Source organism: Rhinolophus hipposideros (genome assembly GCF_964194185.1).
Source record: "Rhinolophus hipposideros genome assembly, chromosome: 16".
In the NCBI taxonomy this organism is placed as follows: Eukaryota; Metazoa; Chordata; class Mammalia; order Chiroptera; family Rhinolophidae; genus Rhinolophus; species Rhinolophus hipposideros.
This window is the reverse complement of record NC_138062.1, coordinates 5,441,284-5,468,248: the sequence shown is the minus strand read 5'-3', so window position 1 is coordinate 5,468,248 and position 26,965 is coordinate 5,441,284. Positions and strand designations below refer to the sequence as shown.

General features: G+C 38.7%; 1 protein-coding gene across 5 annotated transcripts in view; it reads right to left on the bottom strand.

The window, feature by feature from the left end:
* The window catches only part of AFG2A (AFG2 AAA ATPase homolog A), a 241,180-nt gene that overhangs the window by 193,531 nt on the left and 20,684 nt on the right, over positions 1-26,965 (bottom strand). For all 5 annotated transcript variants that reach the window (XM_081077501.1, XM_081077503.1, XM_081077504.1 and 2 more), the window contains one exon: positions 13,920-14,074. In XM_081077501.1, the coding sequence (XP_080933627.1) occupies positions 13,920-14,074 (155 nt within the window). The remainder of the gene's footprint in view (positions 1-13,919; positions 14,075-26,965) is intronic.

Sequence of the window (26,965 nt, the reverse complement as noted above, 5' to 3'; positions counted from 1 at the left end):
GGTTCAAAATTAGTACCATAGCCTTGGGAAGCTGTAATGAGAACGAATTTTACCTCTGTGGTCGTCTTCCCCAAAACCCATCATCCTAGCCTACCCGTCATAAAACATCCGCCAAGCTCCAATAGGGGCGTTGTACAGAGACCGGACCAGCAGACCTTGAAACTGTCAAGGCCATTAAAAACCAGGAAAGACTAAGAAACACTGTCACAGCCCAGAGAAGCCTAAGGAGACACAGTAACTAAATGTAATGGGAAAGCCTAGCTAGGATGCTGAAACAAAGGCTGTTATAGGAAAACGAACGAAATCCGAGTGAAGTATGAAGTAAGCAGTGTCCAAGAAAGGTTTGCTTTAGAAGGCCCGGGTTGCTCAAATCCTGCCCAGTCGTACTTTCCAAGTGGCCTTGGCAGGCTTCCGGAGGGTAATCCCTGCGCCTGTGAAATGCGGTGCCTGATCGGAGTGTTTCTGTATCCCCAAGGCTCTGGGCTATGCCGTACCAGTGTGACCAGGTAAGTTTACCCTGACAGTGTGATTTATGAACGTTTGTTCTTGCTCCAGGGCTCATATCTAAGTAGCTGAGGTTAAGACATGCAGGTGCTGCGTATACCTACCTAGGTGTCTGGCTGGCGATAAAACCCTGGACATCAAGACTCAAGTGCGTCTCCTTGGCCAGCAACACTTTGCCCAATTGTCACACATCATTTCAGGGAGAACCAAGTGTGTTCCCACGTGACCCCACTGGGAGAGAACACCTAGAAGCTTGTACCCAATTCCTCCTGGACTTCAGTGCCCCCATGCACCCCTTCCCTTTGCTGGTTTTGGTATGCATCCTTTCACTGGCATAAATCACAACCATGAGGGTAACAGCTTCTGAGTCCAGTGAGCCCTCCTAGTGAATCTTCAGACCTGAGGGTGGTCTTGGGGACCCCCAACGAAGACCGACAGATAGGTAATAAAATCGCAAACAATTCATAATTCTCTAGAACTCACATCCCCATCGACTCCCTACTATTCGTCTACAGCCCTGGACATTAGGGAGAACTTCATCTCAGGTTTTTAAACGTTATCTTTAAATTTCTCCTGGTTTTACAGTGTTCTCAGACATCTGCTAATTTTCAAATTAAGTTGAATCAATTCACCCCACTTTTCCCACTTCCAAATCATATCCCATTCCCCCTTATAGAGCATTAGTCTTTCTATTGGGTCAAAACCAAAAAATTCATTCTTAATACACTTTAGAAAACGTTACAGAAAAAAACTGCAACGCATTTCTCTGAAGGGTACATGAAATTCTGACATAGCAATTTTAATGTGGGCATTGAAACATATCTCACCCTGTGGCTTGGACGTAAATCATTATATACGGAACTTTTAAAAACTGCCAAATAGGGACCTTTGTTTTTGGCCAAGGAGTAAAAGAGTAAGATTCACCTTTCTGTCTAAAAACAAAACAAACAAAAAAACACAATAAAAACAAAACAAAACAAAACACCTGACAAAATATATGAAGTATGCAGGACACCGGCCATCAGAGAAGGGAAACCAACTAGATGAACGCTATGATTGCACCCAACTAACCGCCTGGAGAGGTTGCAGCAATAGAGGGGAAAGCTGAAATCTGTAGAGGGTCTCCATCAAATATTCAGTTATCAGGGCACACATGTGAGAAGCACCAAATGAGTCCAGGCAGAAAAAAGAAAAAGAAAAAAAACCTAAAAGGAACAGAAGAAATAGTACTTGCTCCCCATGGCCAGGGTAAAACCTCGTAATTCACAGGGCATCAGGCAGAGTATTAAAAAGGATCTCACCTCAGTAGTGGGAAAAATTAATCCAGACAAAACACTGCCTAGTCCCAACAAAGAAAATTTAAAGACAAGACCCAAAGGGATCAAACGGTTTCCAAGCAACTTAACCACATCCCAGAAAAAACATCCAAAATATTTTTATGAATATAAAAACTATCTGGCTCCCAAAAAAGTACATTTCAAAATTTCTGACTTGCAATATCAGACATGCAAAGAAACAGGAAAATACAACCCATAAGAAGAAAGATCAATAAATTGAAGCTAATCCAGAAATTACACAAGTGCTAGAATTGGTAGACAATATATTCTGTATGTTCAAATAAGGAAATACCACAAACATTAAATAGAGAAAATATGAAAAAGAATATACATCAAACTCCTAGACTAACAGCGGAGTAGACATTTCAGGGAGGAGAAAAAGGTTAGCGAACTGGCAGGCAGGGCAACAGAGATTACCTAAAATAAACCAAAGGGAGAAAAGAAACAGAAGATGACAAAATGAAGGAGCATCACTGCACTCGGGGACAATCTAAAGTGGACGCACTTGTGTATACTGAGATCCCAGGGAGGGAAAGAGGCAAGAAACAAACTAAATGTTTAAAGAAATACCGGCCAAAACTGGTTCCAAATTTGATTAAAACACGAGACCAACATATATAGGATCATCAATGAACCAGCACAAGAAATATGAAGAAAACTACAAGGGCACATGATAATCAAATTGCTTAAAACCAGTGATAAAATCTTAAAAGCAACCAGAGGAAAAACAGATACATCACATATGGAAAAAGAAAATGGAGACAGATTTCTTATCAAAAAATAATTCAAGCAAGACGAGAGTGGAGCAAGATCATTAAAGAATTTGTTTGGGGCTGGGGGATGGGGGGCACTGTCAGCCAGAATTCTTTATCCAGTGAAAATGTAATTCTAAAACAAAAAATACTTTCTTCAGACATACCAAAACTGAAAGAAAGCACACCTGCATTACAGGAAATGTAAAAGTAAGCCCTTCAGGAAGAAAGAAAACGATACCAGATGGAAACTTGAATCTACACAAAAGACTAAAGAGAACTGGAAATGGTGCGTACCTTGAGCAAATACAAAGTTTTTCTTTTTTTTTTGTATTACTTAAATCTCTTCAAAAGGAAAAAATGTTTAGAGCAAAAATGATGACAATGTACTGTGGGGTTTATAGCATCTGGAAAAGGAAAATGTATAAAAGCACAAGGTAAGGGTAGGAGAAATGGAAATATACTGTTCAAAGGTTCTTATACTATCCGTGTGATATATTATTACTTGAAGGTAGACTATGGTAAGTTAAAGATTGTCGCATCCATCGCAACACTGGCTGTGAGGAGGCAAGCAGAGGCGGCTTTGGGTTAAGTTTTAAGAAAGAAAGAAACAGAATTAATGCAGTTAAACCTCAGAGGGCCAAGGATCTCGCAGCGTTGATAGACTAGAGCCCCGCATCAGACCAACTGACGGCTTTTATTGATAAGCATACAAGGAAGTGGCATTGTTTTAGGCACGGTCTGTGAGACTCATCCATTACCTACCTCAAACCGAAATTATTTGTCCCAAAACAGCCGAAGCAGCGTCCCATGATGACTAAGGTGTGGTGTGCACCTCCCCGGGGGGCAAAGTCTCTCATGTTGAAACAATTCTATAGAGCTGAGCAGAGACAGCTTGATCTTACCGCTCCAAAGACCTCTCTACAACCAGGTGAGCAGGAGTAGCTCGAGTTAATAGCGGCTTTTCTCAAGCCTGGGGGCAGGGGAGGCAAGGCTCCTTCCCAGCTCATCAGGGGGGTCTCTGCGGGATTCCGCCTGGCTTGAGTTATCCCCCCCATCCCATGGGGAATCTTACTCGTCATTGGCTGCAAACCCTCTTTTGGAGACCAGACAGAGAGACACAAGATATAACAAACTCAGTCCCAGAGAAGCACAGTCTCAGACTCTTCTTTCCTTAGGGAAAGGTGCCGGGGGACAAAAGGCTAGGCTGTTGTGTTACAAAAGATACCTCAAGAAAAATTAAATAGTTTGAACTAAATGGAAATGAAAATACAGCATGTGAAGTATGTGAGGTGCAGTGAAAGCAATGCTTAATTACTGAAGTATGAATGCTTACAGAGACAGATGTAGAACCACTAACCACAGCTTCCACCTTGAAAAACTGAAGGAAGAAGAACAAATTAAGCCTAGCTCAAACAGAAGGAAATAATAAAGATTAAAGCAGAAATCAATAAAAAAAAATCGAAACCAAAAAATTTTCTTAAAAAACTGATAATTTGAAAAGTTCAATAAAACTGATAGACCTCCAGCCAGTCTAACTATAAGAAAAAGAGAGAAGACACAATTACCAGTATCAGAAACAAAAGATGGGACATCACCACCAATTCAGCAGACAGTAGTAAAAAGGAAATAAGGGAATATTATAAACAAGTCTATGCTCATAATTCCAACAATTAAGGTAAAATGGACCAAGTCCTACAAACTAGCAAAACTCATTCAAGAAAAAAAGATAAGCTGACCAGTCATGTATTTACTAAAAAATTAAATTTTACTTACCCCTTCCAAATAATGAAAATTCCAGGCCCAAAGGGTTTCAACAGAGAAAATTTTAGGGAGAAATAGTACCAATTCTACACAATTTCTTCCAACAAATAAATGGAGAGCACTTTTCAACCTACTCTATAATGTCAGCATTACACCAATATCCAAAACAAAACGAAAACATTAGACATACATGTCAGACCAAAACATAAGAAAACTAAAGAACAGTATCTCTGATGAGCATATATATAATTTTTTCAACAAAATATAAGCAAATATAACCCAGGAATATACAAAAGGATACTATATCACAGAGAAGTGGAATTCATCCAGGAACATAAGGCTGATTCGACACTGAAAATCAACATAATTCACCATATTGACAGACCAAGGAAAAACATGTGATCATGTCAATAGATACAGAAAAAGAATTCAATATCCATTCACAATTTTACGAAAACTTCTCAGCAAACTAACATCATACTTAATGGTGAGGAAGGGAACAAAGAGTTATTGATTAATGGGCACAGAGTTTCAGTTTGGGAAGAGGAAAAAGTTCCAGAGACGGGTGGTGATGATGGTTGCACAGCAAAGTTCTGAATATATCAATGTCACCAAGTTATTCACTTAAACGTGGCTGAAATGGGAAATTTTGTGTTACATATATTTTACCACAATCAAAAAAACTTTTTTACCCCATATATGGTTCTCAGGGCTCCAAGCTACAGCTGGAGTTACTAGAATGCTATAACTGTTACACACAGAAAAGCAGGGGTAACTCTAATAAGGTAAAAAAAGAATTAAAGGCCTAAATGTAAAAACTAAAACTATAAACTCTTGAAAGAAAATACAGGGTAAATCTTTGTGACTTTGGATTTGGCAATGATTTCTCAAATGTGACACCAAAAGTACACACAAGAGAAAAAACAGACACATTGGACTTCATCAAAATTAAAACTTGGGTGCTTCAAGGACACTATCAAGAAAATGCAAGAGGCAGCCTACCAGGAGGAAATACTTGCAAATCATATATCTGATATCAGATATGACTGATCTGATAAAGGACTGGTATACAGAATATATAAGAACTCCTACAACACAATAACAAAAAATAACCCAATGAAAAATTCTCCAAAGATACATACAGATGGCCAATAAGCAAATGAAAAACCACTAAGGAAATGCAAATCAAAACCAGGAGGTACCATTTCACACCAAGTAGGATAGGTATAATCAAAAGGACATAATGACAAGTGTTAGTGAAGACATAAAGAAATAGAAACTCTCCATACATGGCTGGTGGGAATGTAAAATGGTGCAGCCACTTTGGAAGACTGGTAGTTTCGCAACAGGTTCAAGATAGTTACCAATTTCCTACTAGATACTACCCCAAAACACTGAAAACAGGTGTTCAAACAAAAACTTGTACACAAATGTTCAAATGTTTGTAGCAACTTTATTCGTGATAACCAAAAATTAGAAGCATTCCAAATGTCTATCAACTAATGAATGCATAAATCAACTGTGCTATATCCAAACAATGGAATATTACTTTATTTGGCAATAAAAAGGAATGAAATACTGATACATGCATGATACAACATGGATGAACCTTGAAACTTTATGTTAAGTGAAAAACCAGTCACAAAGAACCACATATTTTGATTCCATTTATGTGAAATGTCTAGAATAGGCAAATCTATAGACATAGTTGCCTAGAGCTGGAGGGATTGGCAGGTTGGGGGATTGGCAGGGTGGGAGGTAATGGGTAAAGGGTATAGGGTTTTTTGGGGAATGATGAAAATGTTCTAAAATTGACAGCAGTGATGGCTGTACAACTCTTTGAATATACTAGACCACTGAATTGACCCTTTAAATGAATGAATTGATAATGTGAATTATATCTCAATAAAGCCGTTCCCCAAAAAAATTTATATGTAAAAGTAAAAGAACTATTTCTCAAAAATTAAAACCACCATGAACCAAATGCTTCACAAAATATTCTTGCAGCCCTTTAACAAATTTTTATTTAGCTGTTACTACTTGCCAAGCAGTGGGGATACAAAGGTGAATTAGACAAAAGGTCCACAAGGCACATGTGTATTTTGCGTACGCATGCATTAAGGACCACGGTACAGGATCTTTGCTACCTGACAGGGCAGAATATCATTTTTCAGGCAGCGGAGAGGATAATATGTGCAAAAATATGGAATGGCTCAACAAAACCAGAACATCATGTAAGATGAAAGGCAGGAGGAGGCAGGTTAGCGATGCCAAATCAAAAAGCTAAGGTCATCTTAGAGACGATCAACACGTAGTTATGCTCATGGCTTGTAAGCCACATTACTCGTTTCTTTTGGAAAAATTGTGAAGTATTGGGACAGAAGGACGAAAGGGCCATAGGTGAGTACGCAATTACTCCATACCTGTATGAGGGGAAGCGAAGACGCGTAGTGCCACAAAGGAAGCACATTATCCCACCACTGATTTCCCTTACTCCAAATGAGACACTCAAGTTTTATTGAGTACCGATCAGCTATACATACAAGTGCAGTATTATTCATAAATTCTTCAATGTTATTTGCAAATTCAAAAGAAGACACCCATCGGAAACTGCAAATTAAGGGTATGCTCTTTGTAATCTGAAAGGAAGAGTGTTTGATTTCACCAAAGTTAACCAGGATCAGAGCTGAGACTAGAAATTGGTGATTCTTCCACTAATTTTGTTATCTCCTCATTTCTCGTCCTATAGAAGCCTGAGAAAAGTAAGGTATAAAAAGAAAAGTAGAATGAAAGAGTTAAACTTCTAAAATATTCAATAAGGTTACAACTACAATCTTGATTCTGGCACAGAGTATTTCCTGATTAAAAGTAATCTACTTTCCCAAATGTGCTTTCCTGTTCAATTGTTATTACTTAAAAACTATAAAAATGTACAAGAGAAGTTGGCAGGGAACACTGGGATCTTGGGAGTGAGAGAAGACACTCTTCTGTCTAGACAACAAGAAGCAAAATCAAAAGAAACCAAATTTAACAGTCCTGCCAAGAATCAATATGGAATTAATAGAATTTCCACAGGTTGTACTATGCATTCCAAAAAAAGCAATCTGTTATTTAGGAAAGCATCATAGAAACCCTCAATCCTTTGAGTTTGTAAAAAAAAAAAAAAAAAAAAAAAGAAAATATAGAATACAATACTGTTTTAAAAGTATAGAACCTCAAATTCCTAATTATCCTTAGGGTATATGAAGAATGAACTGTAATTATGGTCAATTAAACCATTTAAGTCAAATCTCTCCACCAGAAAAGTAATGCTAATGAGATCATCCTAGGAAATTCTACTGACTTGTCACATTCTTTGTTCTAGTCTCATCCCAAATGAAATATATTCAGCAATTTTGAATATGTAATTAATTAGTGAAACAGCCAGTTTTTTTATTATTCACACAATTAAGAAGTTTGCTACTTACTAAAATGAGAGTAAATGAGGAATGTTTGTTTAACTAATGACATTTGGTATACACTCAATGCAATGCCAAAGGCCTACTGGCAAGTTTACCGGACCCAAGTTTACAAAGGGGTTTGGAGCCATATAGTTATTCCTGAGGTGCTGGTTATAGTTCACTTTATAAAAGTGGGTTCATGTGAAAGTAGAGCCCTATCTTTTTAGCTTTTAGCTTACTCTGAACCAAATGTCCAAATTCTGAATCCAAAGGTAGTATCAAAAAGTATAAAGACGAATTTTTCCAAATGATAATGAACAACCTAAACCTACATAAAATATAACAGGGAAAGCGGGGGTGGGAGGGTGGTGAGCATAAATGAATTAAACCTGATGACCATCCATGTGTGTATTTGGTTACGATGCCCCTTATCAGTGGTAACCCAAGTGTGTATATAAAATGACCAATGGCAAAGATAACATAAATACAAGTACTAAGAGCACCATATTTTTTCTTTACCTTAATGAGAATTTTTAATAGTGTAGATTAAGGAAACATGTTTCTGTATAAAATATAAAGGACTATTTTATATCCTTCCAGAGTAGATAGCTTAATACCATATAGGTACCTGAATTCCAAAAAGGTTAAATTCACTGAGCAAATAATAAGAGTTAAAATTCACTAAAGATATCAATTGTTTCATAAAATACGAAAAATCTGAAGAATGTTACATGTGGGTAACAATAGACTATGTTGTACTTTGGTGCAGAAGGAAGATGATATACTATTTTTCAGATATATTTGAAATGGACCATCTAATATGGGTTTTCCCATGAAAATTATAGGTATTCATTCATTCAACAAATACTGATTGGGTATCATTTGTGTGCTAGTCACATGCTAAGTACTAAGGATAAAAATAAAAAGAACCTCTGCTCTCATGAAACAAACACCCATTAAAAAAATCATCCTTTATCTAAAAATTTAACATTTTTATAGGAAAGGCAATATATAACTGGCAGTTATTTTTCATTTTTATTTTTTAAATCTCTTCATCTGAAGATCATACAGTGTAATTCCTCATGATAAAGAGGATCTTTTCAATCAAGAAAATAAACTAGTGGAAAGCAAAAAAAAGAACTAAAATGAAAATAAAATAAAGGTTTTTCTTAAGCTCTTAAGCAAAAGTTTTTTTAAAAATTTTTTAAAGTAATTTTTAAGTAATTAGAAATTTTTATCACATCACTTTAAATTAGAACAATCTTTCAGGAAAAAAAAGAACTGGATATTTGTCACAAGCTTTAAAAATCACAAATTTTAGTTTGGTGATTCGACTTATAGGAATGTTAAATGCAAAGCTTGGAACACAAATATGTTTATAACCATTTTAGAGGAAAATAGAGAAAAACCTAAATATTTGATGAGGGGAGAAGGATAAAACAGTTACAGTTTGTCCATGTAAATCTATTATGCAGTCATTAAAAAGATGTTAGACAATACATTTTAATGTAAAATGTTTACTATATAATTTCTAGTGAAAAAAGCTGAATATAAAACTATAACCTAAAATTAAGTATATGAAAATATCTCTATGCACAGAAAAACATCTATAAAGTCTTTAAAATCTATTGGAACTATAACAAAATATTAACAGTTGTTTTCTCTGGTAAATACGAAATTGCATTTGAAATTTCATAATGCATATTAGCATATTCAGATTATAAGGATTCCGGTGGCAAAGAAATACATTTGACTTTGATCACCAATTGTAAAATACATTTAACTTTTAATACACCAACCGGTATAATCACCGTTTCAGAAAGTCCAAAATAGGGAAATATTAATTTAAGTTAAGTAGCTAACACTTTAGGTCTCCTGAAATTAATAACGCATTATAATTGGCAACATTCCCATCTTAATACATTTCTTTCAAACTTAAATATAACTATGCAAGTGTGAGTCCAAGGTTTTAATTTCACACACTAAAATCTTCTCAAAAGATGAATACTCAATTTACTATTTAAAAAATGTTCACAATTAACTAGCTATTTGAAACAGGTTTTCTCCACAGCAAAATAAGTATTAAACTTTCTGCAGAAATAATTTGGAGATGTTTTTATAGATGTAGTAGCCAGAAATCAGAAGAGTGAAGTTTAGGAATCCAATTATAGAAAGGTTGACTTCTCGGGAAATTTTTTACAATCTGAAGTGAGCAAAAAAAGCAATATAAGAAAAGTACTGGGACCAGCGCTAATCATTCTGAAGCATATGAGTAACATCACAGTACACCATGGCCCGAGGCCAAATAATAAAGTGCCAAATGGAAAATGGCACAAGTCCATGGATTGTAAATACTGTATCAAAAGAAAATAAAGGGGGAAAAAAGCTTTCATTAGAGCAATTAAAAATGCAGTTGTAGTACCAGTTCCTGTGACAAATAAATCAGTTCAGCAACTTCAAGAGTTGACAGCCACTGTTTAAACACATTCTCCACTGGCAGTAACTTTAAAACCTTATTGTATGTTCCCCTAGCTCCTAAACTTTTTAAACACTAAAGTGTTTTCAGATGGCGTAGTTTGTTTATAACCTATCACCTGAATTTTTCACATGTGGCATTTGATGGTTAAGTATCTCCCTGACCCATCATTATCCAATGCAACATAGCCAATAAAATACAGATAAATACTACGAACAATAGCAGTCTTACCGATGTGCCCAAATTTTAGACCATAAATTCCAAAGAAATGAAAAGTTTCTACTAACCCAACATCAATCATTCATTATTCCGTAACTCCATTTGTCAAATTATCCCTACTAAATTAGCATGTTCTGCTACAGAGCTTCTGAAAAACCCCAAAGGTATAAGTGCAGTAGTGAATTCGAAAATGTTTCAAAAAGAATTCAAAACCACATGAAGTAGCCTAAACTGGCAACTAGTCCTTGGGAATGTTTCTATCTCTAGGACAGAGTTTCCCCACCTAAATTTACAAATCAATGTGTTCTGTGAGAAGTTAAGTGTTTGCATCACAGCTCTTAGGAGCTACTCCAAAATTCAGTGGTTCAAAACAATAGACATTATTTCTGACAATTCTGAGCTTTTACTGGGTCGTTCTTCTGGTCTGCTCTACTGGGTTCGGTTGGGATGGGATAGTCTAGCAAGGTGTCACATGTCTGCCAATTGGCAGGACGGATGGACTGAGGGGGTCTCATCTGGGAGGGATCTTCTCTGCTCCACATCTCTCATCTCCAGGAAGCTAGTACAGATTTCTTAATATGGCTAACGCAGGGTTTCAAAGAGCAACCAGAAGGCAAGCCCCAAGTGCTGTCAAATTTCCTAACAGCTCTCTTCAACACTTCACAATACATATTTGCATATTAAAAGACTGAGAAATCCTGCAAAGAGATATATAGTTTATTTTGTTTAAGTCAGCATTTCCGAAACTTATTTGACCATAAAATATTTTTAAAGGAACAAGTCACTTTTAAAAATGAAAACCAATCCACTGATTTCTTCTCACTATAGCATTCCACAATCTACTCCAGACTTACTACTATCTCGAGCTTTTTAGTTTTTCCTTTTTTTATTTATAATAATGAAAAAGCCTCAGTTAACGACCAAGAGAACTGTGAATACTGACATGTCTATACACAATGAGGCAAAGGGTTCAAACTTATGCCTGACTCTCTAACAAGGCTCTAAGTTTTCAAATAATTTTAATGCTAGAGATTTTACAAGAGTGACTCAGAAGCAATAGGACTACCTCACAAGAAAAATGAAATGGAGCGATATTAGAGGCAAAAGAAGACAACAGTCACAAAATTCCGTTCTGTCAGAGTTCTCCAAAAGCCGACAGAGAGCACATTGTAAATTTCCCTCAGGCCATAAAGACACACAGACATTCTCCTTATGTTCAGGTTAAGCTCAATGGCCCAGCCGCACCTCAGTAAGATGCAAGACACAGTGCTGATGCTTTGTTTCAATGTTCATTTTCTAGAAATATTAATATACCCAAAGAAAACCATAAGGCATTTTTTTTCTTTTTCCTGAATATCAGGCCCACTTGTGACATGGGGGACACAACAGGTCATCCATGCTTAAAAGGCAGCTACCGTTGCCTTGTGGTGACTTGACTGAGAATTTGCAAAGGCTGTCCATGAGAAAGCATATGTAAAAAACCAAAGAAATATCAGACACCATTAATAGAAGGCAGCATGACTACAAGATTTTTGTTCTGAAATTGGCCTAGCTGACATTTTCTTACAAAACTAAACATGCAGGTAGTACACAACCAGCAATTGTATGCTGGGGCATTCATTCTAGAGAAATGAAAACTTAACATTCACACAAAACCTACACAAGAATGTCTATAGCAAGTTTATTCATAATCGCCCCAAACTGGAAAGAGCCCACATAACTTTCAACAGGTGAATGGTTACACTGTGGTACATACCACGGAACAGAAAGCAATAGGAAGGACAAACTATTGATACACGTAACAATTTGGATTAATCTCCAGGGAATTATGCTAAGTGAAAAAAAACTAATCTTGAACGGTTACATGTGCAATTTCCTTTATATAACGTTCCTGAAATGACAGAATTTTAGAAACGGGTGCTGGAACAAAGTGGGTGTGGTTATAAAAGGGCAAAGCAAGGGACCATTGTAGTGATGAAACCATTCAGCATCTTGATTCTGGCAACAGATACATAACCTTTATGTATAATAAAACTGCACCAGACTACGAGGTGTGATCAAACAATACAATGAGTATTTAAATTTTTAAAAATTACAGTAAAAGACACATTGCCATTAACCGCTCTCAAAATACTCCTTCTCGCTTTGAACACACTTATCCCATCATTCTTACCACTTTCTGAAGCAGTTCTGGAAGCCCTCTTTCTTGAGTGTCTTTAGTTGTGCTGTCATGGCTGCCTCAATATCCTGAATCATTTTGACTTTGGGGAAGAGCCAGAAGTAGCAGGTGCCAGATCCGGTGAATAAGGTGGATGAGGACACACCGTAATGTTTTGATTTGACAGAAACTGCCGTACCAGAAGTGATGGGTGACACGGAACGTTGTCATGAAGGAGGATAATTTACAGCACACTTTAAAATACACCTTCTCTCAACTACAACTCACACCCGTCTGACTGCACTGAACAAGCTGAAACTTGTCACACACAGTTAAGGTATGATTTACCACCTCCCGTATTGAAGATCCCTGCCTTTCCATTGGATGGCACTCGGCAGCAGCATTCACCATATTTGTGGATCACAACTGAAGGCTCTGTGTCACACACTATTTCTGGTACCGTGTTTCCCCGAAATTAAGACCTAGCCGGACAATCAGCTCTAATGTGTCTTTTGGAGCAAAAATTCATATACCACCTGGTCTTGTATTAATTTTTGCTCCAAAAGACGCATTAGGGCTGATTGTCCGGCTAGGTCTTAATTTCGGGGAAACATGGTATGGGAATTTCTGTCAAATAAAAACATTATGGTGTGTCCTCATCCACCTTATTCACCGGATCTGTTACCATGCGTCTTCTGGCTCTTTCCCAAAGTCAAAATGACCATGAAAAGTAAATGTTTTGAATCAGTTCAGAACATAGAGCCAAGACAGCACAACTAAAGACACTCACCAAAGAGGACTTCCAGAACTGCTTCGGAAAGTGGCAAGAATGATGGGTTAAGTGTGTTGGAAATGAGGGGTCATTTTGAGGGGGATTAATGGCAGTGTGTCATTTACTGCAGTAGCTTTTTTATTTAAACATTCCCTGTATTGTCTGATCAAACCTCGTGCACATGCACATCAACAAGTACAAGTAACATCGGGAAATCTGAGTAAGATCGGTGATCACAGCAATAGATATATCCTGCTTGTGACTCTGTGCTACAGTTTTGCAAGATATTACCACTGGGGGAAACTGGGTAAAGGATGTACAGCATTTTCCTAGTGTTTCTTACAACTGCACTCAATCTTCAACTATCTCCAAGAAAATTTCAATTAAAAAAACCTTTTTTTAAAGTTTAGACTAGGAAGGTAATTTTCCTGGAGTCTCAGTTTCTTTCAGAGTTTAATTCCAACAGTATGGCAAGCAAGGGGAAAAAACAGACTTACGTTTGGGACATCGATTGCCACTTCCCTCATGGCACTGGGCCTGATGGCACTCATCCCCTGCAAGAAATCACTCAGAGTAATCTTCACCAGCCCCGACACCTTGCTGTCAGGGAGGGTAGGCTGCTTCTTCAGGACTCTCTGCAAGGCATAGAGACCTGCAAAGAGAAAAGTAACACAAGATTTATCGTCTACCCTGTACATGCAGACTGAAATATTACCAATAAAAATCATCGAAACCTCAAACCTCATGCATATGACAGCATTGAAAATGTGTTGTGCTTGTGTGTACATATGGGGTAGGAGGGTGGGGAGGAGGATGGAAGAATGTGACGGATGAAGGCAAAACTCTAAATGCTTAGTTTGAACAGTGAAAATATGACAAACTTATATGACATATGAAGACAGATATTCTACAAATGTGAAATAAAACTTACAAAACAACATCACAAGACTATAAAGGTTCATCAAAGTAATCTGGGCAATTTCTCTTAAAAAGGTAGATATCAAAATAATAAGGTAAATATCAAAATAATAGCATACCTTTGCCTCTGGTCTTCCTGCTAATATATTCCAATCAGAGTTACAAGTCTGTACGGTACTGGCAGAACATCTTACAAGAAATATTCAGTTAGCAGTTTCAAAGTGTAGTTTTGGAGCGTAAGAGAGAATCGGATTTCCACGTTATGTGCATACACATGAGATCTGACATTATAGGAGGGAAGAGCCCTACAACGAGAAGCTACACAGGGGTGAGGGATGGAAGAATGAGGGCAGGAGACTCAGTCTTAGGAAAGCCCATCATCTGAAGAGCATAGGAAGAAATGGTAGTTTAAAAAGAGAATGACTCGGAGGAAATAGAGGAGTAGAATCAGAATAGCAAACACAGCAGGAGCCAAAACGATGGTCCACCAAGTCAAACTGAGAGATCTGAAATAACTGAAAGAGACCATGCTGACAGGGAAAGTAAAAGATGCCAGAAAGTTCTTCGCTTTTGCTGTGACTGTCCTAACCGCTTCCCCACACAACTAAGTCGTCAGATTTCGAGCCCTCTGATCTGTGGCAAAGACCTCCAGTCCCCCCCATGCTCTTGGCCATATGGTCTTTTTAAAGAGGACCATTTTGGGGGTCAGCGTACAATCAACTTCCACGTTGAAGAATTTTAGTCTCAGAGACCTCTTAGAAATCCAGTCTGTATATCTGAACTTGCCCTGGGACACCAGCTACCTCCATCAGTTTTTAATATCTTTTGGCTAAAATGCTATGTATGCATTAGTGAATTTTTACTAAATTGCTGCCATAATTGTCATTTTACTTGGTTTTGTTTATTTGAACTTTTATAGAGAAACAGAAGCACTGATGCCAAGAAGACAGACACACACTCCCCAAAATAGAGCGCTTGGTCTCTGACTACCAAAAAAATCCCCCAAACCAGCGAACGGCACAAAGACACTCAGAACATAGACCTATAGCAATTTTTCCCAGGAAACTTATCAGTGTGAGTCTCAAATACATGGAGGTCTCTGAGATAGCAGGCTACCTGGAAAAAAGCTACACAAGAGAAAATTGAGGATATATGTAAAAATATCATTGTTTTGTACGGAAAATTTCTTATACCATCTTCTGCCATCTAAAATCTGTAAGTCACTTATTTAGGTCTATCTTACAAAAACCCATTTGGGGTTTCTGCCTTCTCTCTCGCATTTCTGCTCACCGTTCAGGCGGAAGCACTAGCTGCCTATGTTCCAGATGATCTTTTCAAGGATGTCTATATATAGAAGAGAGAGCGCCTCCATCCAAAGCAAAGGGCACACCTGCTTACTACCCATTTCAAAAGATTCATGTTCCCTAGGTTCAGGGTTCTCCTACTGCAATGTCTCCTCGTATGGACTCAAATGTCACCCAGGCCTCTGTGTGTCATTCTGAAAATGGAGGCTCAGGGAAGTGGTGCAAATGCTGCTGCTCTGGCTACTTCTGCTGCCATATATACGTACGTAATAGTCTGTCCTCTGAGTCAGGAATAGTGCGTCTTCTACAAGCACTTGGGAAACTCCTTACCTTGTAAGTAGGGTAAAATCTCAGAACTTTCACAGCTCGACACAAAAATAAAAGTGTATGTTAAATTAGGTTGTTTCACTGCCCAACATACTTTTTAGTTAAATGGTACAATAGCATAGAAAACTAAATAAAACTTCAGCAATAAGGTACTGCATTGTATTAAACAGTACGTTGGTGGCCGGAAAGAATTTAAGCAGTTTCTAAAAAAAACTTACATAAATGGAAATAGCCAAAAGACCAGAAGAATCTTAATCTTCTTCATGTCCCGAATGGCTATCTGGCAATACTTGTCAATATTTCTAATTTAGACCAGATACTTCACTCCTACCAGCACTGAGATACTAAAAACTGAAACAAAGGAAGTGGTCTAATAATTTTCCAGCCACATTTATGTTATGTAAGCAAAAAGACTCACAATAAAGGAGATCAATTATTTTCATTTGAGGAAGGGGTTTGGAAAGGGCCGGCAATATGTGGTTTTAAAAAGCATATACATTATTTTAACGTGAGTATTTATAACAAAACCTCTACATTTTCAAATAAAACTAGAGAATGTAGAGCTGGGGAAAAACTCCACATCTATGAGGACAGTAAAAAAATAGCAGTAGTTCCCAGAGGAGACAGAAAAAGCAAAAGAATAAAGAAGACTTGAGTTTTCAAAAATTAAATAGTAAAGTACAAAGCTTGATTCTGAAATGAACACAGCACAGTTTAACATATCTAAATGACAGGTAAACATATGTATTTATATGAAATATATCATAAAAATTTGTGGGATGCTGCTAAAGCTGTTTTTAAAGGGAAAGCAACAGGAACAATGCACATATTAGGAAAGAAAACAGGCTGAAAGTCAATGAGGTGCTCATCTCATAAAATGAAGGATAAACCCAAAACAGAAACAGTAGAAGGGAAATAATGAAAACAAGGACAGAAATGAATGAAACAGAAAACAAATGTACAATTTGAAAAAAATCAATAAAGCCAAAGGTTTATACTCTAAAAAGGCTGATAAAACAGATTAATCTCTAGCAAGGCAAAATCTGGGAAATGTGAAAAAAAGACATATATTATCAGTACCAGGAATGAAAAAGATATGACAGAACCTACAGACATTAAAAAGATAATTAAGAGGATGTTAGGAATAACCTAACACCAAATAATTTGAAATTTTAGATGAAATGAACAAATTTCTAGGGTAAAAAAAGCTTATCGAAACTAACACGCAAACAAAAGAAGTACATAATTGAATATTCCAATAGCCATTAAATAAATTCTGTAACTAAAACCTTTCCCACAGAGAAAATTCCAAGCAGAGATGGCCCACTAGTAAATGTTACAAAGGATGAATGTAATATTGAGCTTACAAAAGCTCTTCCAGGGAAAAAAGCCAGAACAATTCCCAACCTGATTCATTAGGCCAGCATAACACTGTTCCTCAAATCTTAGAAGAACATTACAAGAAAAGAAAATTACAAGCTAATCTCTCATGAACATAGATGCCAATATCCTAAACATCAGCAAAAACATCAATATATAAATAAAGGATTATACATCATGACAAGACGGCTATATTCCAGGAATATAAGGTTGGTTTAACATTTTAAAACATCAACATAATTCTCCACATTAATAAAGGGAAACAATGATTATCTCAATAGACACAGAGAAGGAATGTAACGAAAATCAGTATTGTTAATTATAAAAACAAACCACCGTAGGAATAATGGAAATTCCCTTATCAGATTAGCTACAAAAACACACAGCACATATAATTCTTAATAGTAAAACATTAGAGACTTTCTCCCTAGGATCAAGAATAAGATAAGGATAAGCACTGTTATAACTTCTATTAAACACTATGTTAGAGATCCTAACCAATGCAATAAGGCAAAAAGAAAAAAGTGCAGAGATTAAAAAGAATGAAATAAAATTGTCATTATTTGCACAGTGTGCACACAGAAAACTATAACATGACTATTTACATAGAAAGCTCAAGAGAATCTATACACTATTACAATTAATGAGTGAATTTAGTTTTAATAAGGTAGATAGACACAAAGTCAATATGCAAAAATTTACTTTTTCTAGATACCAGCAAAAAACAATTATACAGTGAAATTTTAAAAGATACCATTAATAATAATTCAAAAAAACCGTAAATACCTAAGAATGAATCTAATGAATGTTATGTTAAGACTTCTTCACATAAAACTATACATCTTTGAGAGAAAAGAAAGACCTACAATAAATGAAGGGATCCACCACTGTTCATGGATTGCAAGATGTTAACTTTCTAATTCTCCCCCAATTGAACAACAGATTTAACAATTCCAATCAAAATCCACTCTGGGGGGTGTGAGGGATTGGAAATGAATGAGCTGATTTTTAAAGTTCTAAGAAATGCAAAGGGCCGAAACAGTCAAAACAACCATGAGGAAAAAGGAAGCATTGACCCTTTTTTAAGCCTCTTAATAAGGCTAAGTGATTAAATAAAGATATTTCACTATTTTGTACAAGCATAAAGAGGTCAAGGAAACAGAATAGAGAACTCACAACAAACCCCAATTTTGATTTATGACAAGGTAACACTGCAGAGCAAGGAAGAAAGGATGGCATTTCATTAATTGGAGCTGGTGTAACTGAGTACCTACATAGAAAAAGTGAATTAATTACAGATGATAAAGTGAAAGACAATAAAGCATCTTTGAAATTAAAGAAGATAATGTAAGAGAAGATATTCATGACAGTGGAATTGACATATACGGCTCTAGACTCTATACAGAGGTCCCCTCTTTTATACAAATGCTATTCTTGAAAACAGCGTATAAATTGAAACACAGAATTTATGAATTAAACGTTAAAGAAACATCAGAGCTTGCAAAAATTAAAGATCCTTCGAGGCATCATACTGACGCAACGAGTCCTCCAAGGTCCTAAATCAGCTACTGGCTCAGGTGGCACTTGACATAAAACTGCCTCTTTGGCCATCAGTTATCTCACTCACTGAATTGAGAGATAAAAATCAATTTTCTCCAAATGATTTTTTTGGCTTTAAAATCCTATGATGCTAAGCTTAATTATTGGACATACACCATTCCTCAGGAGGACATATTAGAATCTATGCCAAGAAATTAAATTTTAAAAAATATGTGTATTTTTATAAACCAGAAGTAAATTAACTAGATGAGCAAATGGACACATGTACATCATCAAGGGATATAGCTCAGGGCAAGCAATCTATGACATTTCCTTTCCTTACCAAGTTTAAAGTTCATTTTTAAAATGTAAACAAAAACAGAAGCAATACTTCCATGATCTTAAGAAACACAACTCTGAAACAAAAAACAGGTGGAGCTAATTAAAATTAAATGTGTCGTTTTGTTTTCATTATTTTCCATCGCACTCCAAAGCTGAGAAAACAAGACGCGATGAAGAAAAGGCAAAGTGCCTCAGGCAAGCCTCGCGCCTGCGTGCTTGGTACTCTCCAGTGTCTGAGGGTCCCCCTCAATTCTATCCAGATAGAATCACTTCCGGACATGAGCAATTCCTCCAAATTCATGCTCTTCAAAACCATATGCTCCAGATTCTATCAACAAACATCATGTAGCCCCATGCACGCGGAACCCTACAATTTCACACTCAATGCTTACTAACTTATGTTATTTTTGAGATGGTAATTAGGATCCCTTATTAGAAATGAACAATGAACTTCTACTGATTCCAGGAACAATGCTTTTTAGAATTACTACCTACCCTACAGACGCTTAATTATATGAAAAAGTAACAGGAAAGATGGGCATCTGGATCTCAGATCTCAACTGATAAAGAGTCGAGCGTAAAATTTCCTAATAATACACTCAGGCACATGAAGACTGAAAGCAAGTATAACAAAATCTTAAGTCTCCCTTTGGAAAGTGTACTTTCCCCAAACTATCAGAACTACAGACATTTCTGTTTTTATCTGGAGTCTTTACCATCCCTCGACTCAGGACTGAGGACAGACAAGCTGAAGAGTATCACGTGATGTGTCACCAGGAAAGTTCCATTTCTCACTGCTCACGAACAGAAAAGACATCAAATGGAATACCTGCAAAGAGGGCCCTGGGGCTCTTGCTTTTCCACAGTACAAGTGCCGGGCGTACCACAGGGCTCACAGGAGCCATCTATTGTGAGCCCCATCCCTCTACTGTGACAGCAGCTGGAAGGCACCCTGGCCTCACTGCCAGCTTGAGCTGGCATCAATGGGCTGTGAATGAGGACAGGACCAGCAGGATTTCCAAGGCCCTTTAGTTCTCTTAGCATCAGGCTGAATGCACTCCGCCAACCTGTGGCTTCAACAAGCTTTCCTAAAAATATAGCTTTCGGTTTCAAATGTTTAATATCAAATTATTTACTCATCTGTTTTGCCAACATTATTAAAATGCTGAGTTACGAAAAAAAGGATTGTTGATTAGAGCACAATTCTTATTCCACAAGAGGTTGAAGAGCTGTAGCTTGGTGAACTAGAGCAAGGCCCAGGGAAGAGAGGCAGCGGGAAACCATAAATTAATGAAGAAATACAGTCTGACCTGGTTTTGACCTGGGGTTGGGGGGCAGAGGGCACAGATGGGGCAAAGGTGGAAGGTGAGCCGACTCTATTTATCTCCTTTCATAGAAGGTACAAAAACTCTGGTACCTTCACTGTACACCATTAAAATGGAAAAAGGAACTGAAAATCAGTTTGTTTCCACGACTTCCAATCGTCCCTTGGTTTCCTGCAGTCTAGCAGCTAGCACGGGACTCTACGAGGCCCACTCTCAGGGAGGGCCCTGTGATCTCCAGGCACCAAACTAAGCGCCTGATGGCACTGTGCTCTCTCATGCTGTCCATCTTGGCTCCACCACTGATGACCTTGGGAAAGACCCTTAGTCGCTCTGACCTAAATTTGCTCACCTATAAAAATAGGACCACCCTGTGAGGGAAGCCACGAGTACAAAACGCATCAGCGCCTGCGGGCGCTGCAGACACCGGCTGGTCCACTGCAAGATCTCGACCGTCGGTAACTCTGGCCACCCCACTTCTCATGACCTCCTCCCTGACATCTCCCTGGTCCACCTGCCTGAGTCACCTCTGCCTGTGGGTGCTCTTCCCATCCTTTTCTAACAATTGGCCGTGTGAATGGCGGTGTTCCCCCTTCCTGGCTTCTCCCCTCGTTAGCATTCTAAAGCCCCTGACCGTCCCCTAACAGCCAGCACCCGTGGTAGTTACCTGCAACCAGCAGTTCTGCGCGTACCCAGCGCTGCTGGGCTCTCAAAGGAGGGCCCAGGCTGTGTCATCCACTCAGGGCAACCTCCGCACCCACTGCAGTGCCCAGCTCAATCCACGAGCGAATGACCGAACGCTATTCACGCCGGCTGACTTCACTCAGTCCACCGGCTCCGGGCACCATCTAACTGCTGACAGCGCCCAAATCCTTCTCTCTAACCAGGACTCGCCTCATCTCCAAACCCACAATTCAAAGGCCTGCAGCTTAGAAGGTGCAAAGAATAGAGGGCTGGAAGGAGGGCAGAGTGACAGGGAGAGGACAGCACAATAGTCCAGACAAGAGCAAGTGGAAGAGGTTGAAATTTTTTTTAAAGTTCAAATTCTGAATAAATTTGAAAATAGAGCTGGCAGGATTTGATAAAGGAAAAGTAAAGAAAAAAGGAATCAAGAATAACTCCTATCATTAACTCCTAGAAATAACTTTTATTTAGACAGACTGATTTTATTTTTTTGATTGTTTTAATTAGAGGAAAACCTTTCTTCAAGTTTTATACTTTTATAGTCTTGGCAAGACAACTTAGAAAATTTTCCACTAGCGAAGTAAATGGTATAAATCACTTAGAGCTTAAACAGAAAAATACCACCTGTTTTTCTGAAACAAACCATTCAGTTATAGTCGTTTCAAATGAACGGCAAACTTAATATTAAGATACCCAATTCACTGACAAAATAAAAAAAATTCCATCTCTTATGTAATAGCCACAATATTTATGCAGTAAAAAAAATCCCAACATCACAAATATAACTATCATTATATTTCAGAATTACAAAACAGGGGAAAAGTCACTGTTTTATGAGATAATTATATCGCATAATTATAGCTTACTTATCCAGCTACAATACTGAACAAAGATAAGATCCCTTATAAAATGCATTAATTAGAGAGGCAATCATGCTACATACATCAATTTAATTTTGCTGTCCTATTGCAGTGGACTCACGTGCGGGACGAGGGAGGCAGGGAGACGGTGACAGCCTGTGGATGACATCACAGCTCCCACGTTCAGCAAGAAGCTCTGTCGTTGAGGCACCCCCTCACCCCAACAAGCCTGTCTATCTCCAGCCTGCATATTCTTATTGACGGACAAGACCTTGACGGATCCAAAGTCCGTAAACCTCTCTACTCTACAAGGCAAAGGATTTTGCCCGATTTCCCTAATGTCTCTTATACTAGGATAACCACAAATATTCCATAAAATACCAGGAATATTACCCAAATTCAAAGCTTCTACTGGAGAAATGCATTAAGTACACAGAAAATAGGAAACTTTTTTTTTTAGAGAAAGGCCCTGCTTACCAAGGGCCTGAATGAACCGTGACCACGGCTGCCAGGCTTTACTTGAACCTCCTAAGAACTCTGAGGATACGTTCTCCGTTTCGCAGGGGAGGAAACAGAGTTCCAGAGGCTGAGTGGCCGCCCCATGACTCTCAGCTGATCACGGCAGTGATGCTAGCGTCTGACTCTAGCACTCCCCATAAGCTCTCCATTAAACCCCACTGTTTCCCTGGACTTCATTAAGAAATACTGAATTTTCGCAGAATCAGTATTTTATTTTTAACTTAGAAAACAACATTGGCAGAATTCAAAACGTGGTGGAAAATGTTAGAAAGAGAACCTTTCCTAAGAGCTGGACTGTTAGGTACTTTGCACACAGAAGACTCACCATAAATTCCTGTTAAAATAAGCTAGTGAGGGGCGGGAGGGAGGAGTAACAGCTATAAAGATCTCAGAACTCTGGTGCAAGACAGATACATTTTTCCATCTCAAAAAAAGTTGCATTACAGTAATTAGGTTCAGTATTATTACTAGACCTACTTAACTGTAATAATGACAAAGTCACTGTTTAAATAAGAGTTTCCATTCTTCCTGTTCTGTGATGCTTTCTTATCAAGGCGCAAGGATTTGGTACGAACACGCTGAAAAGATGTGTAATCAACTAGGGTGCTGAAGGTAAATTCTTAGAGATGGAGGCAAACACTGCCTTTCACTGTAAACAAAAGGACTGAGGCCACTTCTTGAAGAAATCAAGCTCTATTTATATTCACTCTCCTGAAATGGCGCAGGCAGCCTTAGAAGGAGAAGTTGATAATAAATCTCTATATTTGGAAAACACTGTTGCTAAGCATCTTCTAACATTCAGCAGAGTTTATATAATTCATGTCTCTGCTACGTAATTAACATTTCATGTTTTCTAAAAATGTGTGGTGTGCTTATCTATGTTGTTAATTTAAAACATTATAAATTTTGAGGGAATTAATAAAAGGCTATGCAACTAATTAATTAGAAAGGCAGCCTAATCCCAAGAGGAATACAAACACAGACATTAAATGTCAGGATGTGTCAGAGTTGAGCTTGTAAACAACTTGTCTGCTTGAGATAAAACATTTCAAAATGCAGCTGCTCTTTGCTTTAAAAGGTGAGCTACAAAACATTAGGCTTTTGGACAAGTCACGACATATCAAACCATGCTCTAGTTCAAAAGTTAACTATAAAGGAAACCTAACGTTTAAAAATAAGCTTTACACCTAACCCTCAACATTATGCATCTGCTCAGATAACAAGAGGCCGCAGTGCTGAAAGCAACGCTATTGTAGTATTTCCGATTTTCATATTTACTATGGAGACAAATCATAAGATATGGAAAATATTGAAAAACACTGGCAGAAAAGATTAGAAAAAGAGTAGGCACACTGCAGAATATGCAGTAACACTCTTACAAACTGTAAAAGAGACTGTAAACCTTCCATCCTCTGAAAAAGCTTGCACAAATATATATACTGCAGGGATTTTGAACTTTCGTAGTAGTATCCCACAAGCAATACCCTTCAGATTACAAAAATACACAGGAAATAGTTCATGTAGCTTTTATGAAACTCTGACTCACGTCACTGGATGCTATTACTAGACATCTGTGCACCATGTTTTGTTAAAAAGGCAGAGCTTCCCCACCCGCAAGGCCGTCCAGGAAGAAAGAAAACCAGCAGCCAGCCAACATACAAAAGCTCAAAGAATACACAGGTCCACAAATCACAAGCAAGCAAATGTTCTAGGAAAAACATATGTCTATATTCTCTTTGGTATTTTGAATTGTTAATTCTTACCTGTTTCCTTGGTTGTGGCTTTTCTAGCTTTCAGCATTATTTGTCATTTTTAAGTTTGATTCAAAACCATTATTGTGGGGACAGAGCCCCAGAGAGCAGTTTCCAGGCTCTCGGCCTCACATAGAAAGGTGCTGGCTCAGGTAGTAAATGGCCATCAACTGTGATTGGATGGCCGTCAGCTGTGACTAGTTGGCCATCAGCTGTAACCAGTGAGCCATTGGCCACTAACACAACTGCTGTGGCTACGCTAGCAGAAAAGGGGGGCTAGCAAGAGCGGATGGTGGCTGAGCCTGCAAGCGGTGCAGTGAGGGCTGCGAACAGTGTGGCTCCTGCTTCCTGTGTCTCCAATCCAGCCACCAGTGAGAGTATAGTGGTATGACTCTCCTATCTATGGCTCCGTGCGTGTTCCTTTTTGGCCTCACTATGTCCTGCGTTCTTACGTGGGGAGCGGGACCAGAGAACCCGCAGGCCACCCTGTGTGACAATTATACATACCTGCAGGACAAACATGGACATTCATTTTCTCCAAGCACAGGGGAGTTAACTGATATAGTGTGGAACAGTACATGACCGCCACATAAAAACTCTGGGAAGACATCAACACTGTCAGGTAGTCAGAGAATTATACTCCCTAAATTTAATCCAGCGATTTAAATCAGTTAGAGTCTTTCAACGTCGGAGAGCTGTTTGCCTGGATCAGCGGTTCTCAGAGTGGGGGCCTTGCCCCAGCAGCGTTAGTATCACCTGAAACCTGATGAAAGTGAAAATTCCTGGGCCCCACTTCGACCTACGTAGGATGGGGCCCAGAAGTGTATGTAATGATTCTTCCAGTGAATCTCACACAGGTTTCGCTGGAGGACCACTGGCCTCAGTCAGGGATTCAAATGCCTACTCACAGGCAAGCGTAGGAGCAGCTGCTTCAGAATCACCTGGGCAACATTATAAAGTGATTCCAGTTCCCACCTCCCTGACTCCATGAAGCGTGAGGAAGAATGTGTGTGGCTTCGCAGGTGAACATGATGCAGAGCGAAGTTTAAGAACCAATGTCCTGAGATTGGCCTGGTGGCTCAGGTGGTTGGAGCTCCATGCTCCTAACGCCAAGGGCTGCAGGTTCGATTCCCACATGGGCCAGTGGGCTCTCAACCACAAGGTTGCCGGTTCGACTCCTCGACTCCTGCAAGGGATGGTGGGCTCTGCCCTCTGCAATTAAGATTGAACACGGTACCTTGAGCTGAGCTCCAGGATGGCTCAGCTGGTTGGAGCACGTCCTCTCAACCACAAGGTTGCCGGTTTGACTCCTGCAAGGGATGGTGGGCTGCGCCCCCCTACAACTAAGATTGAACACGGCACTTTGGGCTGAGCTGCCGCTGAGCTCCCGGATGGCTCAGCTGGTTGGAGCGCATCCTCCCAACCACAAGGTTGCCGGTTTGACTCCCGCAAGGGATGGTGCAACTAGCAACAGCAACTGGACCTGGAGCTGAGCTGCGCCCTCCACAACTACAATTGAAAGGGCAACAACTTGACTTGGAAAAAATCCTGGAAGTATATAATGTTCCCCAATAAAGTCCTGTTCCCCTTGTCCAATTAAAAAAAAGAAAAAAGAACCAATGTCCTATGTCATTGGCTCTCAAGTGTAGTCCCCAGACGAGCAGCAGCCGCAGCAGCAGCAGCAGGGAACGTGTTAGAAACCTGCAGGCACCAGCCCAGACCTCCTGGATCAGAAACTCCTAAGTTCTGCAGCTGATCTGATACACAACAAAGTTGGAGAACCTCTGCTCCAAGTGATTTGCCCTGAATTGAGACATGTGAAATGAATCTGGATTCTTCTGGAGAAGAATAAATAATAAAGAGACAGAATTAACTCATGTACCAGGAATACATCTTCTGGTACATGAAAATGTTCCCTGAAAAGCATCAGTTTTAAGCTAAATGTAGTTAGAAGTCCACTGTCAGAGACAAGCTGAGAAATCTTATCAGTTCGGCCAAGAATGGACTGGAATGTTCAAGAAAGCAGCAGCAGTTACTGAAGGCATCACAGGGAGACCACACTTTGTTTATGCTCTCAGGACAGAGACCTGTAACCACTCGGAGTTGTTTCCTCTGCATGAGGAGGGGTTTCTGAAGGCAAAGAGGGGAGGAGGAGAGAATCTCACCGGGGGTTAAAACCAAAACCCAACTCTGAGCCTGATAACCATTTTTCTTAGTCTCTAAGGGGTGCGGGCTGCTCATTATGTCCCATTGTGTCTCCCAGCTTTCACATAACCCTTCTCAGGTCAAACACTGACTGGGCATCTGTTATGTAGCCGAAACCATTAACATCGCCTCCAAATGTTAAGAAGTTACCACGACTCTTTTTTAAAAAACAATGATTCAAAAAAAAAATAATAAAATAAATAAATAAATAAAAAACAATGATTCTACCTTTGTGTGTAATTCGAAGGTCAATGTAAAGGCTGTGACTGCCTCCATTTGCCCAAGGAAACTTACCACGTTAAAAACAAACGGCACCAGTTCAAACTTCCCAAGGCACTTGTTTTAAAATACTGAGAGCCATTCAAATTATCCCCTAATAACTCCTTTAAATT